This window comes from Vidua chalybeata, chromosome 1 (assembly GCF_026979565.1).
Source record: "Vidua chalybeata isolate OUT-0048 chromosome 1, bVidCha1 merged haplotype, whole genome shotgun sequence".
NCBI classification, from domain to species: domain Eukaryota; kingdom Metazoa; phylum Chordata; class Aves; order Passeriformes; family Viduidae; genus Vidua; species Vidua chalybeata.
The window spans coordinates 65278734-65295575 of record NC_071530.1 but is presented as its reverse complement, the minus strand read 5'-3'; the positions used below and the strand labels follow the sequence as shown (position 1 = coordinate 65295575).

The window sequence follows — 16842 nt, the reverse complement described above, 5'->3', positions numbered from 1 at the left end:
GACATTCTGATAACCTGGGAGTTTCTGTTATTCTTGTAACAATGACAGAGACAGTGTATTAGCACACAATAGCTCTCTTCTTGCCTGACTCATTTGGCTAAGTATTTATAAATTTATATGTGGATCTATATGTTTATATATTACAAAAATAGCTTTATTTCTTTAAAGCTGGCCTACTTGAGATGTCTTTTTGTGCATGTCTGACTATTTCAAAGGAGGTAACAGAATGAAGTAATCTAGTATCCTTGCATTTAATAATGATTTTACTGTATGGTGTTCAGCCCTGAAACAGGTATAGATCAAAGCTGTAAGGAACAGAGAACAAGTCAGGTGATCTGGACAACCAAATAACTGTAAGCATGTTCCCTGTTACAGAACAGAGAACTGTTTGTAACATAGAGCTGTAAGCAATGGATACATCCCTCCCTTCTGAAAAGGAGATTAAAGAAATCCATATTATTTCTATCTTTTCATTATTTTTATTTTAAGCCCCGAGTTCAAGCTGACTTTAAGTAACTTCTAAAGCTGTAAGGGGCTAGGCAGAGGGAGGATTTCCAGAGACTGCTTCATAACTTTAAAAACTATTTCTATGAAAGGGATTGGAGCTTGCGAAAATATTAAATACTGTCACTTTTTCTGGTTTGATAATCAATGCTTGATTTCTCCTCTCCCTCCTTCTTTTCCAAAGACATTGTAAGTTTTAATACTGGGCATTCCAAGACTACAAATATGACTGTTCAGAAAAGATATTTTTGGCCTTTGCTAATTTCCACAATTGCTTTTTCAAAATCAATATTTTTTTAATTGGTCACTTGAGCTTTTTTCAGTGACGTTGAACCTCTGATGCATGTCACTTCAAAAGCATTTTCCAAACATTGTAGGCGTCATGGAGCAATTTTAGCATAAAAAGAAGGGTATAACTAGAGATGGCGGGGGAGCAAATTACATTTTGTATATATAGTATTAAATGCTTCCATTAGTTGCCATAGGGATGGGCAGAAGTTGGTCTGAAATGACAGTTTTTCTGATGCTTGATGTGTTTAAAAGGAAAACACTGGGGGGAGGGGGTTTTATTGTTATTATTACCCTGGGATACTTTTATAGGGGAGGGGGAAATATTAAAGTCGTATTTCTCAAAAAGATGCTTGGTGTCTACATTAACAGACCAGGCATCACCTTCACCTCTGCAGAGACATTGACCTCTACAAAACATGCATCTTTGTAGCTTCAGGGCTGTAATTCCACAGCTGCTCAGAGCTTCTCATTTCCTTTTGCAACACAGCAGCTATAACCACAACCCCTCCTCCCAGGCAGTGTCTGCAAATCTGCTGCAATCGTAACTCGTCCCGCAATTACTGCTGCGCACACTCCCATTACAACAGGACCAGTGTGAGACCTGCTTGTCAGACCAGGCTTTCCAATTTGCTCACTCTAACATCCACTTGGCTCAACTACTGGAAATCAACTGAAAGCAAGCCCTGGATTTATAGTTATGATTTGAATTTCCACGTGATTGTGTCAAAAAGCTCAGAGGTGCTACTCACATATCTCAGTGTGTGTTTTAAGCCTGCAGCCATCCGATGTTAAAGCTGTTGTTCATGCCAAACATGACCAGCAGCAGGATGCCAGCTGTGCAGTTAGCTGGCATTCATGTCCCTGATGGAAATCCTGTGTGGATGGTGTGTGTGCCATACAAGAGACATTTGCTGGCTTCGCTAACTGAAAAATGAAAATGCTTTAGAAATTACTACTGCACAATATGCAGATGAGAGTCAATCAAGAGGCTAAATAATACAACTTTGTGTTTCAGAAGGTAGTCCACAAGAGAAGAATCTGCTTCATAAGGATTGAAACTGAGGAAGCGTACTTACCGACTGTAATCTAAGTTCAATTTCCATTGATTTTTAGTAAGTTTTTAAAGAAGCACCATGACATTATTTTTTTTAGTCTGACTTCTGCACTGTGCCACAAGTACCTTTTTTTCTTAATTCTCCCAAGGGCAATGTTTTATTGATATTTCTCATCACCTTATGGAGCACTGAGCAGACACTGAATGTTATTTTGAGGAGACCACTCATAGATGATGAAATGTCATTTGTCAGGGCTGTTGTTTGTAGTCTGCCTGACACACTGTTGTGTCAGTTCATGGGGATACACCTCACTGAGACACTGGCTCTTGTGTCTCTAATAATTAGTAAAATTTGGGCAACAGAAAAAATGCTCAATTTTTCTTTGCAACAGGGTTGACTGAAAACAAGTGCAACCAACACGAAACACTGGACTGTTCTTGTCTGTAGTGTTTTAGAAACAATTTCCAGTCTCACGTTCCATTAAAAGATCTCCTCTTTTGTCAAGCTGAAGAAGCTGGAGAAGAGGATCTGCATTAGCTGTTCCATAATGGAATGCAAATTTGGTATTAGTCCTACAAATTCCTGCTGAAGGTGTAAAGAAGGATTGCTCAAAGGCAAGAAGAAATTCTTTAAAATGAGCAACACGAAGTTTTAAGTACTCTCCTGAGCCTGCCATGTATGGTTAAGGAGGAGGAGGATGTGGGCAGAAAGGCATGTCTGAAGAGACAGGAGAACTTAAGTAGCCCCCGTCATGCTAATGGAACATGTAGCTGCAATACATATTCCTCTTTTGAGCCATACTTTTGATATCAGACAGAACTAACTTGACAGCACTACAGTTTCACTATAATTAAGAAAGAAAGAATTAGTTTCCTCTGGCTTGTTACCGTACTTGTAATTTTTGACCTGCATTATGCAGGATCAAGTTCTTCAAAAAAGCATGGAGAACACTGCAATATGTAGTTGCATATACTTACATATATAAAATACTCAACTTGTGCACATTAAAATATTTTATCCAAACTAAGTTACAGGTAAGCTCTGGAATAACTTTAATAGGGAGGTACAGAAAAATTTGTCCAGGAGTTCTCAAGATATCTGGACAATTTTTTCAGTTATATTCACCTGTTTCATTACAATCCTGTAAATATTCCCATTGTGAAAGATACAGATCCTCAGTAGCTCCAGAGCAACATAAGGACATATAAGATAGGTGGCTGTTTTCCCTGAAGCTGTCACTGTTGATGTGTCTTACCAGGAAGGTTAATCTTAAAAACCATAGACCAAACAATAAGAGAAAATGATGCAATTTTTTGGAGGACAACACAGTATAAAAACAAGAAAGGAGGTTGGGAGCACCCCATATAAGAAGGACACAGACTTGTTGGAGCAAACCCAGAGGACAGCCACAAAGATGCTGAGAGGGCTGGAGCACCTATCCTATGAAGACAGGCTGAGAGAGGTGGGATTGTTCAGCCTGGAGAAGAGAAGGGTCCATGGAGAATTCTGAACATTCCAGTACCTAAAGGGTGCCTGCAGGAGAGATGAAAAGGGACTTTTTACAAGGGCATGTAGTGATAGGACAGGGGGAATTGTCTTTTAACTTAAAGAAGGGAAGTTTAGATTAGATACTAGGGAAAAAATCTTTACTGTGAGGGTGATGAGGCACTGGATGTGGATGACCTATCTCTGGAAATCTTCGAAGCCAGGTTGGATGCAACTCTGAGCAACCTGATTTATTGGAAGGTGCCCTGCCCATGGCAGGGGGCTTGGATCTAAATGATCTTTAAGGTCCCTTCCAACCAAACCATTCTATGATTTTACAGTAAATTATTCAGAGACTGGCATTGATATGTATTATTTATCTATGTATGCACACTGCCCTATGAATATTAAATCAAATCATGTTATTTGAGAACTACACCTTGTGGATTCATTAATACTTCGTAGTTATGTCTTTGCCTTCCATAAAGGCAGTTGGCAAAAAGTTACTTCATTTTGTTCTAGCCAGAATGCAAGTCTCAAAATTTTATTGAATGTAATCATGTTACTGTATTTATGTCCAGCTGCTCCAGTTACTTTGGAATTGTTTATCCCATTTAAACCACTAATCAACTAAAACCAGGCTTATGAATGATCTGCTTTCAGTGCAATTTCTCAAATGCTACCATGAGACTCTAAGCATGCAGTTGTTTCCAGTTTCCCAGTTTTCCAGTTTTTCCTTTCTTCCAAGGAAGGTTAAGACTGAGATAGTACCTGTATTAGTGCAAAATAAAGGAATTTCCTCTTTGATATTTGGCCAGCCACACTATCTTGTGCAGGGGAATAGCTCAAGCTTTGTGACTGCTCAGTCCCAGCAGGATGGATGATTTTATTGTCTTTGTTTCCAGCAGCTGATTTAGATCCTTTTAAAGTTCCTTTGCCAGAACTCCTTGGAAAGTGAGCAGGAAGTCAAAAGCAATGCCTCTACCTTCTTAACTGCTGAATGCTGGTGGGGCAGTGAAGGCAGGCTTATCCAAATTATCTATTTTACTAGTTTCCTTCACTTTCCTTGCCACAGATAGCTCTGTGTTTCACTACTTCCACTAAGTTGCCCGTGGGAGAGAACTAGACAAAGTTCCTTTTCTTCCATTCCTGTGTAGTTTGTTATGGGAAAAAAAAAAAAAAAAAAAAAAACAAACAAAATCCAGCCATGTAATTGAGGAAAATGATGAAGGTCTATTAAAGCAGAAGAATTTCTGCCTGTATAAGGACTAGAGGACTAGGCTTTAACGTACATGCTCTCCCAAATTCTCTCTTCTCTGTTTATCATATAATTATGACTTCAGCTTCTCCTCCCTCAAATGAAGGCGTATCAAACTGCCATACATCATCTTAGAATAGGCTTTTACTATGCAGGATAGGTAACCTTTGTTCTCAATGAAAACACTTTAAAGATTTTCTCAACTTGCAACTTCTTGAACTTCTTGTTCATGATGCATGATGCTGGAGCTGCCTCCTTTCAAGCTCATCTCTTCTGCATTGGAATCCATGCACTTCTTGCTCTGGACCTAAATAACAAGAATGTGACCCTGATGCTATGAATGCACTGCCCAAACCTTCCACTGATATCAAGAGCCAGAGCTACCTTTACATTCTCTTTAATGTTTCTGGATATTGATAACTTACGGCAGAAGCATTAAAAGTAAATAGTGTGGAACTGGAAGCACCTTCTTCTGGACATTTCTCTTTAAATTCCTATGTGGTTTCAGCCTAAAAATCCCAAAATGGAGTTGTACAAAATTTGTAGAAGCTTCTGAAAGCATCAATGTTAGTCTCTATCCCTGTAAAAAATATGTAAACTTCATTTGAATATTTTTGTCTTTTGGTGTTTCTTATGTGCATCATAATATCTGTCTTGCATTACAAATAAGAAATAGAGAAGACATTTGTGTCCTAATTTTGGTAGCAATCCTCTCTTTTTAACATATCTAAGTACGAGACTAATCATTATAATTAAAAAAAGCCCATTCTTCACAGCTTAGGGGCTTAAACTTTTATATTCTTCCTTTATTCTGAATGTATCCCTCAGGAAACAACTCTCTGTAATAATCACCTTGCCTACACTTCTTCAGTCACACATTACATTCTCTCTCCCACTTTCTTTCAGGTTAATATTAGTGTTTGTCAGCAGCAGACTTTTTTCAAGGCTCTGAGTCATTACAGTAACAGTTATGTGCTCAATAGAGAGTTCAGGGTAGGAAAAAACCTCAGCCCAATGCCTACATGTATCTGACTGTTAGAGAACCAGAAGGCTACTCACTCCTTTCTCACTCCTTTTAAATGCCAAGTGTTCAATTATGTTCCTCTTGAGATTTGGGAGGGTTTTTTGTTGGCTTTCCTTTTTTAATTTGGGAAAAAGTCAAATGTGATGTAGTAGGTTACTAAAGCTCACAGCGAGGAATTTTGGCTTCAGATTTTTCCTAAGGGTGATAGGTTTTTTCCAAGTGTTTCTTTAGCAGAGTTTAATTGGTTGGTATTATGGTCTAGCTCACAAAGCATTCAGTCTCTGTCTAGTCCTATATAGACTCCTGTGTATGTTACAAAATCACTTCACCCATTATCCTAAACAGGGATCTATGCTGACGAGAGGTCCAGTCAATAGCAGATGTTTTGCAAGTTTGGCTTCAGGCCTTAACAGAGCACAGGAAAAACAGAGAGCTAGAGAGTACAGTTTCTGGTTCTGGCTACTGCTGCCCTTCCCTGTCCTGTCCCCTGAGACGCTCTGCTGTTCTTTGGAAACCAAGTCAGAATACACATCTCAGTGGACTGTGCTTTACACAAGAGTTGTGCAGAACTTTCCCACTGAGCCTCAGGGGTATGTGAAGCCTGATCTGGGGATCATGCTTGAAACAGATCTGTTTCATCTGCACATTTCTCTAGACATGTAGGCTTTTCAACTGAACTGGATATACTGGATTTCTGTTTCTGAGGGCTGAGATCTTCCTGGACTGTGGATCAAATCTGAGCCCACACTACTATCCTAGAGATTTTCCAATCAGGCTGGCAAGGATTTCCCTCATGATGATGAATGGTACAGAAGCATATAAATACATAGGCGCTGTTACCTTTCTTGTTGCTAAGTGCTCCCTAGTTGGAAAGAGCTCTTAGCAGTTGTCAGAAATGCTGCACTATAATTTAAAATAAAATGTAAATCCCTGAGATGGATGAAAGTATCAAGATGGATGATCTTGCAATGGTCAGTAGAGAAGCTGCTGGTGATTTCAATGACTTTGCTTGCCAATCATGATTGAAGACGACCATGCATATTGAAAGGGACACAGAGAAGAGGATCAGGAGGATACATCAAAGGCTAAAGAATAGGTGCTATTAAACATTCACCAGCCTGCAAGCTTGTAGATTTTTCTGTTTCCTTCTGACTGAGAGATTGTGTCCCAAGGAAAAGCCAAAAATATTCCATATTGCTTGCAAACAGGTGTAATCCTTGGAGTGAGTGATATTCCTGTCTTCCATTTTCCTTCTGAATCTCTGTCCTGCCAGCCCTTCTTTTTTTCCTGGTTTTCTGTTAAAGAAAGCCAGCTGGGCTAAATAGGCAATTGGCCCCTGTTCCATAATATAATTGATCCAATTATTATCAGAGGTCAGCTTGGAGGGACAGCTGGACAGCTATATAACTATATAGCTATACAGCTACTGTTCAGTGGTCACCACAGCAAATACAAACCCTCCAAAATGCAAAGATGGAGGTGCTAGCAACTCTCCAAAATTCAAAGAAAGCAGCTTGCAGTGTTCTTTTGGATTGCTTTTGCTTTAATTTGTCCTTAGGAATTAAAAAGTTGTCACATCTCTGAAAACAGGAACACAGTTTGGTAAACCACATCTACCACTAAGGTGGCACAGGGAGACACCTACTCAATCCAACTATATTTAGTGGAGTGCCAGTGTAGGAACAGCCATACCAGACTCGGAGTTCATGTAGCTTCTCCCTATCTTTGATGCTGTCTGGATGTGTTGGAAAAGAATATAAGAAGTCTTAGGAATGGGAAGCCATGCAGTAAACTCTTCATGGGGACTCTTACTTTCTAACTTGCTCAAAAAAAAAAAAAAATCCCTGTACTCTGAGGGTTTATTAATTTTCTTGGTTTTCTTCTTAAAAACAAACAAAAAATCCCATGCTACTTCATATAGAGTTTTCTGATACTGAAAAGAAAATCCAATTTATAAGAATCCATAGTTTTGAGCACCAGTAATGTTTGGTGACAGTGGATTTCAGAAGGCATTTATATCTGACCCTTTGAGCAAAATATCTGCAAAAATAGGAAGACTAGGTCTGACTGCTTATTGATGCTTCTCTTGACCAGCACTCCTGAGTTTAAATTTATCAAAGGATCATTTTATCATCACCTTCTTCAATTTCTTACTCACTTCCAAAAAGGCTTTGGGGAACTTCTCAAAGACCTGCTGGAAAAAGCAGGGTCATGATCCTCTTGTGAAGGATGCCCATGCAACTTAATAGCATGGCCCTTCTTAGCCCCTAGTGCCTGGCTTGATCAGGATTCCTATGTGCAGCTTCAGTAAAACTATGTGCAGCTTCAGTAATACTAAACTAGATCAGGCATAAGCCTGAGATAGAGATAACCGCTATATTTCAGTTTATTAGCTATTCTAGCTCACTTTTAAACTTTTAAAAGGCAAATTATAATTGAAAGATCTCAGTAGAAACACATTCTGCTTTCACGGTCTATGGATATGCATGTTTAAGCTATCATGCCATGACACTGTGCTCTTTGATTTATATTTTTACTGATGCTTTGACTGAGTAGTTTGTTGCAATGTACTGCTAAATGAAGGAAAAATCAAAAACTGCATCAGACAACCACTCTGTATTTCATTCTAGAAAATAGCTGGCAATTATAATTACTCACCATGTTTCTGGCTCAGAATAAAAGTGGCATTGCACAAAAAAACCACACTGAACGTTCATCGTGATTAGAAAATGCTCCATACCTTGGAGTGCAGTGGAGACATAAGAATAATTTTAAATGCAAATTAAATTGTGGGGGTAGCAAAGAGAACAGATAAAAGACAGTAAAACAAAGCCTTTCACTTTCCTCAAATTAGCAGGCTAATGTAGTATAAAAAAAAGCAGTTCTACTCAGATCTGTGCTAAGAGCTTTCATTTCATCATAATATAAAACAGCAGATCCGTCACCTTTCTCTATTCAGTACTCTTGATTTCGAGGTTGAAGTGAAAATTAGAAGCTGTTCTTTCTGGCTCACAGACTGGGTTGCATTTGCTTAGTCTTATTCCATGACAGTAGGATGGAAAGAGGTCAGTAACACTGGTAAGTACTTCTGCATCTGATTTTATTTATTTATTTTTTAAATCTTTCAGTGCTTTGGCTTTTTGTCAATGTGCATTTCCTACAAAAAGCTACATTGTGTATTTTGTAAAAGGCTGTATCTTAAGCAGAAATGCAACGATTCCTTGAGAATGCTTATATCAGATGTTAGAGCTCCTTCAAGAATGAATGAATTACTTGCAGTAGGAATTCTGTAATAGGAAAGGTTTCTCAATATTCTATATATTTCATAGCATCACTGGAACATTTTGTGTGTTGCTTTTTCTGTCTGCCTTGTCCAACAAGCAGTACCAGATAAGAAATGAATCTCTTCTCAAGATGTTATTTGCATTATATTCATAGCAAAACAATCTCATTACTCATATGGTAAATGATGGAGTAAGCAGGTATTTTACTTAGTGAAAGCAAATTATTAGATAAAACACAATGTTACATTTAAATGTAACTATTATGAAACATTAAAAATATCTCAGAATATGAGATGCAACAAGGAAGATCGGCGTATAAAACAAAATCTTAAGGAAACTTGATACAGATTTTTTTTTTTTCCTTGGGAAAGTTTTTATCAAATCAAAACCAGGGGCTTAATTTTTTAGTACGAAGGGCGAGGGGGAGTGGGGGAGATGAACGTAGTGTCACCTCCTGTTGCTAAGTAACAACATCTCCTGGCCATTTTTATCTGATAAAGGAAGTCCAGTTGACGTTATGCATTATTCATCAGAGTTCCAATCAAACAATCAAAATTGTTTGCTTACACTGAGGACATTTAGTAAGATCAAAGAAACCCTCCTTGAAACTACTGGAGCTTACACCACTGCCAGACAGCCCTTGATACTCTGCAGTAAGTATCATTTCTGGTTTGGGAGTGCTACAGTAAAGTGAATTGCTGTGGAACGTAAAAGTTTTCTCATCAGGACAGACTTCTGAATTTTAAAAGGACTGCATGTTGATTGATGAGAATTGAATCAAAGGAAAAAGGTAAAGCTTTGGAAACCTAGTTTCCTGACTTTCCACAGCAATATTGAAGGAATTACTTGAAGCAAGAATCAGACTCTCTGCCTCAAACCTTTTTGTTAGGTTTGCATGGAAAAGGACTAGAGGTATTTTTGTCCATCTGTCTTAAAATACATGTTGTTCAGGGTTGTTTGCATGCTTATGATTATATGCTGGGGTGAACTGTGATGTGGGTGAGAGAATGGCATTGTGTGTTTTCTGCAAATCTTGTTTTTTCTATGTGAGTTTTAAGGAGTAAAATAAAATGCAGAAGGTAGTAATGAAGCTGGAAAAGGGTCACAATATCTTTCCAGAACTCTGCCGGGCATAGGCAAACACAATTCAGTGTACAGCTTGGAGAGTGGTAATCCAGGATCTCGGCAGATCTGTGATTCAAAAGGATGCCAAAAATATGAACCTTAGCTACAAAACAGTGCTAAGAGTAGCCTACCATTTCTTAATGATTGCTCTTACCACATATTTTAAAACTGATGGTGGAATGTTCTGTTGCTACTTCTGGTCAGCAAGAGAAGAGGGGAAAGGCAAGGTTGGCTTCTGATCCATTTAGGTGGAGTGAAATATCCAGAATATTGTGTCTTCCTTCCTAGTGCAGCATTTTGGCATAAGTGGCAAGAATGCAATCTTTAATGTAGTCTGTTATAGTAGTGCCAACTCGGAGGCGCTGGCTGTGAATCTGGCTAAAGGAGGTCCCTGTCCTGAGCTTTTCTGATTTTCTCTTTAAGAGCAAATGTAACAGGCAGATGAATCCAAGTATGTGTCTTAAGAAATGGAGACTGTGACTAGAATACAGGTGATTGTACTAGGAAGATACTAAGAATCTTGCTAATACTGCCGTAGCACTTTTCTTTTTTGTTTTTAGACAAGGTTTTAAACCAAACTTTCTAAAATAGAAAAGGATGCTTATGAAGTTCTATGAATAGTGACTTGAAAATACTTTGACCCTAATATGCCAGATGAAGTACTTTAGTGACTGCCTATACAGTTCTTTCCACAAAGAAACCCACCAGCTTTTTTCTCTGACATCTCTGTAATCTTTTCTAGGAATCTGACTGATCGTTCATACCGGAATATCATACACAAAGCACCTTCAAAATGGACTACTTTTTGGATGTCGAGTCTGCTCACAGACTGTTTTACAGTCAAGGAGCCCAAGGTAAGAAACTCTGGCACTGACTCAGAAAATTACTAGTTTTACTGTACAGTTAAAATGTATATGGCCAGATAGGGGCCAGTGATCGACATACTTAAGTGTTGAGAGGGCACAGGGTAAGGCCTTCAAAATGCATGGCCTTTAAAAGGGACTACAAGAAGAGTAATGGTGGGGTTTATCTGCCCTCTCAGAGGATAAGGAAGAGCTGTGAGAGATGTTGCATGTGCTGTGGGAGCAAAAAGAGCTGCCAAGATACAGGTTCTGGTGTTGCAGAACCCAAATGGACAAGACAGAGGAGACAGGAATGGCCCACAGCTTGCTGAGTAAGCCTGTGGTGTCCTTTCCCTTCCTCCTTTTTCTTCTCAGCCCTGACAGGATGGTAAGGTGATGTTTTCAGGAAAAACTGGTTTGGGAAAGCCCTGAGGCAGCCCCCCAGAGGGTTTGCAAACAGCAGCTCTCACTGGTCTTTATTGTCCCCTGTGAAATGCTGTCCCCCACAGAGCAGCAGCAGGGTAAGAAGGGAAGGGTGAGAAACCAAGATCCACTGCTTTAACGTAGTTGAGGCTTGTTCACTACATAGATGATATTTTTGGTAAAGTCAGTTCACATTTTTCCCACTAGCTCTATATTTGGAGAAAACTTGCAATTTCAGAGAGAAGGGGTTTTTTTCCTTAAACTTTAAATGCCATATTAAATTCAAGAAAACTGTAAGAGCCAAGTAGCTCTATCAGCCATTTTTGTTCCTACATACTGCCTGTTTTCTGAAAATGGGATCCATTTTTCTTCCACTATTAATTTCACTGGTTGCTAATCAAATGCAAAGTCTGGACAACAGAGTTTGGCCTTCCCTCTGGAGGCTATTCTCCCAGAGCAAGATGTAATCCATCCACAAGATGCCACCATCCCAGGATAATGGGGAGCAGTACCACCTCTGACCTTTGGCTCAGCTGGGGTGCTGCTGCCTAACACATGCTGTGTTGCTTAGCTGCTGTCTCAGTTGTTGTGATACATTTTCATCTGTACCAGTTGCAGAAAGCCTTTTTTGTCACAATGCAGCTTCCTGCATTGAATAAGAGAAGCAAATACTAAGCACCACAAAATCAGGGGGAAAAAACGCTGAGAGCAATGATTGATTTTGATGGTTTTTATCTCTATCTCTAAAATGCAACAAACACCTGCGCATTGCTACAGAATTAATTTCGAAATATGTTCTTCAACCCTCTTTGAGCAGAGAGGCTGGACTAGATGACCTCCTGTGATCCCTTCCAACCATAACTATTCTGTGATATCTCTATGGGAACAAACCATTTCTATTCCATTGAAACTAAAATTCAGGAATATACATCTTTTACTGCTTTACAAACTATAGCAAATTATCAACAGCATCCCAATGCCCTGTGCACTGCAACATACAGAGGCAGCTGTGGAAGAAAGAATATGTGATCATGCAATGAAAGTCTATTACAGTCATGTGCACAGGGTGACTAGTAAGAGTTGTGCAGATCACCTTCACTGTAACTATATCCAAGCAGGAAAGAGTGAAAAAACATTATCTTACCCATACTTGGAGAAATTATATTGTTAGGACATATAGAAATGCTTATACTGATCAGTTATTAAATGCAAAACAAGGAAAGAAGTTCATTATGCAGACCTGTATTCCTTGATACAAATGTCATTAGCAAGGGGCTGACCTCTAGATCTGTCATGTGAACTTCTATCCCTTGGCCAAAACAAATAGGAATTAGCACTGAGACTTGGAGATTTTTTGTTTCCCTGCTGGGGAATGTTTCGTGAAAGTCACCAATTACATGCTTCCCCGTCCCACACCCTAACTACCTCCACAACTAGAAACATTGACAGAAAAGCCATGCTGCACTTAGGCTCTGTCTCTTTCCACTTTTCACCTTTCTCATTGCTCTTTTTACTGCATTTCCCACAGCTCCTGCCCTTTGCATCTCTTACCTCTACATGCTTGAGGTGAGGCCTCTTCCCCAAACTCTAGTAACCTCCCCTCTTCCTATTTCTGTGCTTGAGGTCAGCTGCTCTTCAACAAGCTCAGTGCCAGAAGGGAAATTGCTCTGAGCATAGAAGAGACAATGCTTCTGCTTTACATTCTCAAATGCTGCATCACAGCAGCCCCCTGGCAAGAGGAGAGGTGCTTGAGGGGAAGAACAGATGAACAACTGCAGAGGCAATAGGATGTGAGATGAAATATGGCCTATGCAGAGAGAAGTTTCAGGAGGCCTTCACTGAGCCTCTCTGAGGTGCCACAGACGGTCAGCAGGCCAAACAATAAGCCTCTGGAAGAATTAAAATCATTGAGCTTTTCTGCAGTAAATGCCTTTATCACTATCTTTAGCCCCAAACTTCTAAATATCCCCTTCCTCTCAGCTGCTTTACCCCCAGTACAGAACAAGGAACTCAAACCTATTGAGTGTGTATTCATGCTGCCTATACAGCTCTGCTAACTCCTGTTGCCCTTGTACTTTATGCCAAATTTTAAGACTGTCTTCCGAAAAACAAGCACTTTTATATGAGATAACAGCATGATATTTCCAAACATGGGCAAAACCAACATATTTCTTTCCTTCTCCACTTTCTGAGAAACAGGACAACTGCATTAGCTTTAACTTTCAGAAACCGCCCCCAAAACACACAGAATGTGAGGCACTCATCCGCAATAAATAGCATAGCTCAAGTAGCTAGTATGGAACTGAATAAAAGGTCTGCAAGAAAGCATTGCCAACAGATCTGCCTGATGGGATTGCAAGTAACTATTTGATGTTGATATAATAGCATGACGCTATTAGCAAATCACACTATCAAACAACATGTGTATATGCATTAACACTGCAATAAGAACTGAGTGAAAGAAGACTACAGTATTCTGCCACTTAATTAGAAACAACATCAAAAAACAGTATATGTATTATTAGTAGTGTAGTTATATTATTAGTTATTGCATTACAAAGTGCTCTGTTTACAAAATGTGGAATGAGGGTTTTTGACCCACTCAGCTCTTCTGTGAGATTTGAAGATCTTTGCCCTTTAGTACTCCAGATCAAGAAAAAAATATTTCCAGTGTTTTCACATTAATGACATGACAATGTTACAAATGGCAGCTGTAAAGCACTCATTCTCATTTCTAGTCATTCCTTGTGGGTGGAAGAGAAGGGAAGGAATACGACTGCACAATGTTGGGAAAGAACTCAAAGAGCAGTGATGACATTGACAACTGATGACATCAAATTCTACCTGGCCTGGGGTCTTGTGCAGTTGAATGTGTGATACTCTGACCTCAACAAATAGACTGAGACAGGGCTTTATCCTCCTGCAACTAACCCATCACTTCTCTATGCTTTGCTGCCTGCACTAACGCCCATGCCTTGCCCCCACTCCTGCAGAAAGATGCAAACTGCCTTTGCTGTTTTAGGGTAGGAGGAGAGAGGTGTTACTTTACAAGCTGCCACCTCTCCCATCCTCTCCTCTGCAGGAGCAGCCATCACCTCACTTCCATGGGCTGAGCACAGAGCAGAGAAATGCTTGCCTGTTCAGGCTGTATCTGCTGTTCAAACAGCTGTTCCCTGTTTCCTTCAAGGAAAGTGAAGCAGGAGGGGATGGAAAAGTCACAAAAGCTGTATCTGCCAGTACGATTAGCTAGATTTAGAAAACTTGGTAAATGAAGCCAGCTGGCTGTAGTCTTCAAACACAAGCCAGAAATATCCTAAGCTCTGCAGCCCTCCTGACTGTCTCTTCTGTACTGTATGTTGGAATCTAGGAGCTGGTGGGATGTCCTTGCCAAGTGCGTAATGCCTGGTGACGCATCTACAAATCAGAAACAGGAAAGAAAGGACTGTGATCCCTTGGATCCAGCCTCTTGCCCTTGGAAAGCCTGAATCTGAAATCTAAGCATGAAGCCGGACTTTAATTTTCAAAAAAGCCTTCTCTTGAAATATCTGGAAGATACTGGTTATTCTTGGCTGCAAATGTATTCTAAATACAAATCTATCATGGCTTTCAGCTGCAAGGGCGGAAAGTATGTAATGTGGCCTGGAATAGGATTTAGCTCACTTATCCCTTAGGTGACTTCAGTGAAGATGTTTCCACCTAAGAGTTCTAACTAGCTTAGCATATATCAGAAAAAACATAATTTTAAAATTTTTTAGGGTTCACCTAATCTTAGATATCTTCCTTGGGTTAATATATAAGTCTTGCCTCTATACTGATTATGAAAGCCTAGACAGTGAACTTGAGTGAAAGACGCCTGTGCTAATGGCATTTGTTTGCATAAAGGAATGGAAAAATAATTCAGAAAATGGTAATTTAATTCAGAAAAGGGAGTAACTACCCCAAAAATGGGTAAAGCTGTCATCCAAAGCTGTAAATGAAGATCTCATCTCGGCTGTAGCCTGCTTTGGAGACATCATTAATCTTGAAGTTCTATATAAAAATTATGTTTTTGGGTATGCAAAGAAAGAATTCACATTTGACAGAGCTGAGCAGGCAGGCACTGAGCAGCAGAAGTGAGCAGCTATGTAAGGGAAAATGAACCCAGAGACACCAAAACAGGCAGAGGCAGCAGCTTCACTTAGGAGAGGTAAAGCATGGCAGCACACAAGCCAAGCAGGTCTGGTGAGAGACACCAAGTTTAGCCAGGAGTCCAGACCATCAGACAAGTCCATGGATGATGAGGCAGGCATGAGACTAAGCAGGACATGAAGTCAGCAGTCTGGATGTGGATCAGTGAGGAATGTAGCCAGCCACAGGCATAGCTGAAGCCTTGCTCAGCAAATGGGCAGTGGCCACAGTGTTAGTGTAACTCCAAAATCAGGGAGAAAGCAGATGTTGAGGCTTCTTGCTTCTTTCTCAAGAAGCTTCAAAGCTGGTCAGGGCCTCTTAAACCACTCTCTCCAACAGCTGTACCATGTCAAAGAGCCTGCCTTGAGCACAGCCAACTAAACTCTGTGCAGGGAGTGCACACAGAGATGTTGGTACCTGGCTTTCACCTAGACTCCATCAGGATTAAGAACTGAGGAACCCCTCCCTGAGGAACCCCTCCCTCCCTCCCATTGTATACAAGGGGGTTGAGCACCTGGATGAACTCTGAGATAAGAATAATTCCTGCCCAGTACATTATAAGTGAAGGCTTTAGGTACCACCATAAAAGGGGATTTGCCCATCACAGACAGCACATAGCACTTTTCTGCAGCCGTGATCTGATGGAATGGGGCCCAAGACTCACCCTCTCTTGGTGCCTCTAGCAACAGCACACCAGTCTGACTGCATGGGCGGCACAGTGCGGTGTCAGGATGCCACTCTGGGCTGCAGGCATCCACCTTTGCACCACAGTGGGACTCTCAGGTCTCTTGAACAGGGAGTTTGAGTTCAACTCTCACATGACTTCTGACTCAATAGAATAGTTTCTAACTTCCTGGAGAGCTGTGCATCCACTTATATCCTATATCCTTATATCTTATATCCTTTTGCACCAGCAGGGCACACCAACTTAAAATTAATTGTGTTAATTATTTTGAAGATTTTGCTACATTCCTTGAAGTTGCTTGCTAGGCCATTTGGTAAGATACACTGCGCCTATTTAAATAACTGAACAAAGCCCTCTTGCAGGTTTATCTTAAGCTATCCATTTTACCTATAAATAAGTTACAGACAGATTTACATTAGGTATGCTTTTACTGGTTGCAACATTCATGTAATTTACTTGATTAACTTACACTCACTAGGATCATGAATTAATAAAAAATGGAAAGTAAAAAAATACGGAAATAAAAACATAGTACATACAGCAGGGGTAACAAGTTTGTATAGACACATAGGCCATGATTGCTCAAAAGATTTCAGGAAATCATTCTTCTTGATAAGGTTTAATAAAACACTCTCAGGTATAGTTTTAATTCCACATTTTTCTGTTACTCTGTGTTTCCACAATATTAATTCACTGTGC

General features: G+C 39.9%; 1 protein-coding gene and 1 long non-coding RNA gene across 2 annotated transcripts in view; one reads left to right on the top strand and one right to left on the bottom strand.

Annotated features, from left to right (window-relative positions):
- LOC128789747 (uncharacterized) overlaps positions 1-16842 on the bottom strand; it is a 39445-nt gene that overhangs the window by 15535 nt on the left and 7068 nt on the right. The window lies entirely within an intron of this gene.
- The window catches only part of PHACTR1 (phosphatase and actin regulator 1), a 300892-nt gene continuing 294845 nt past the window's right edge, over positions 10796-16842 (top strand). The window contains exon 1 of the mRNA XM_053945908.1: positions 10796-10880. Within this exon, the coding sequence (XP_053801883.1) occupies positions 10820-10880 (61 nt within the window). The 5' untranslated portion in view covers positions 10796-10819. The remainder of the gene's footprint in view (positions 10881-16842) is intronic.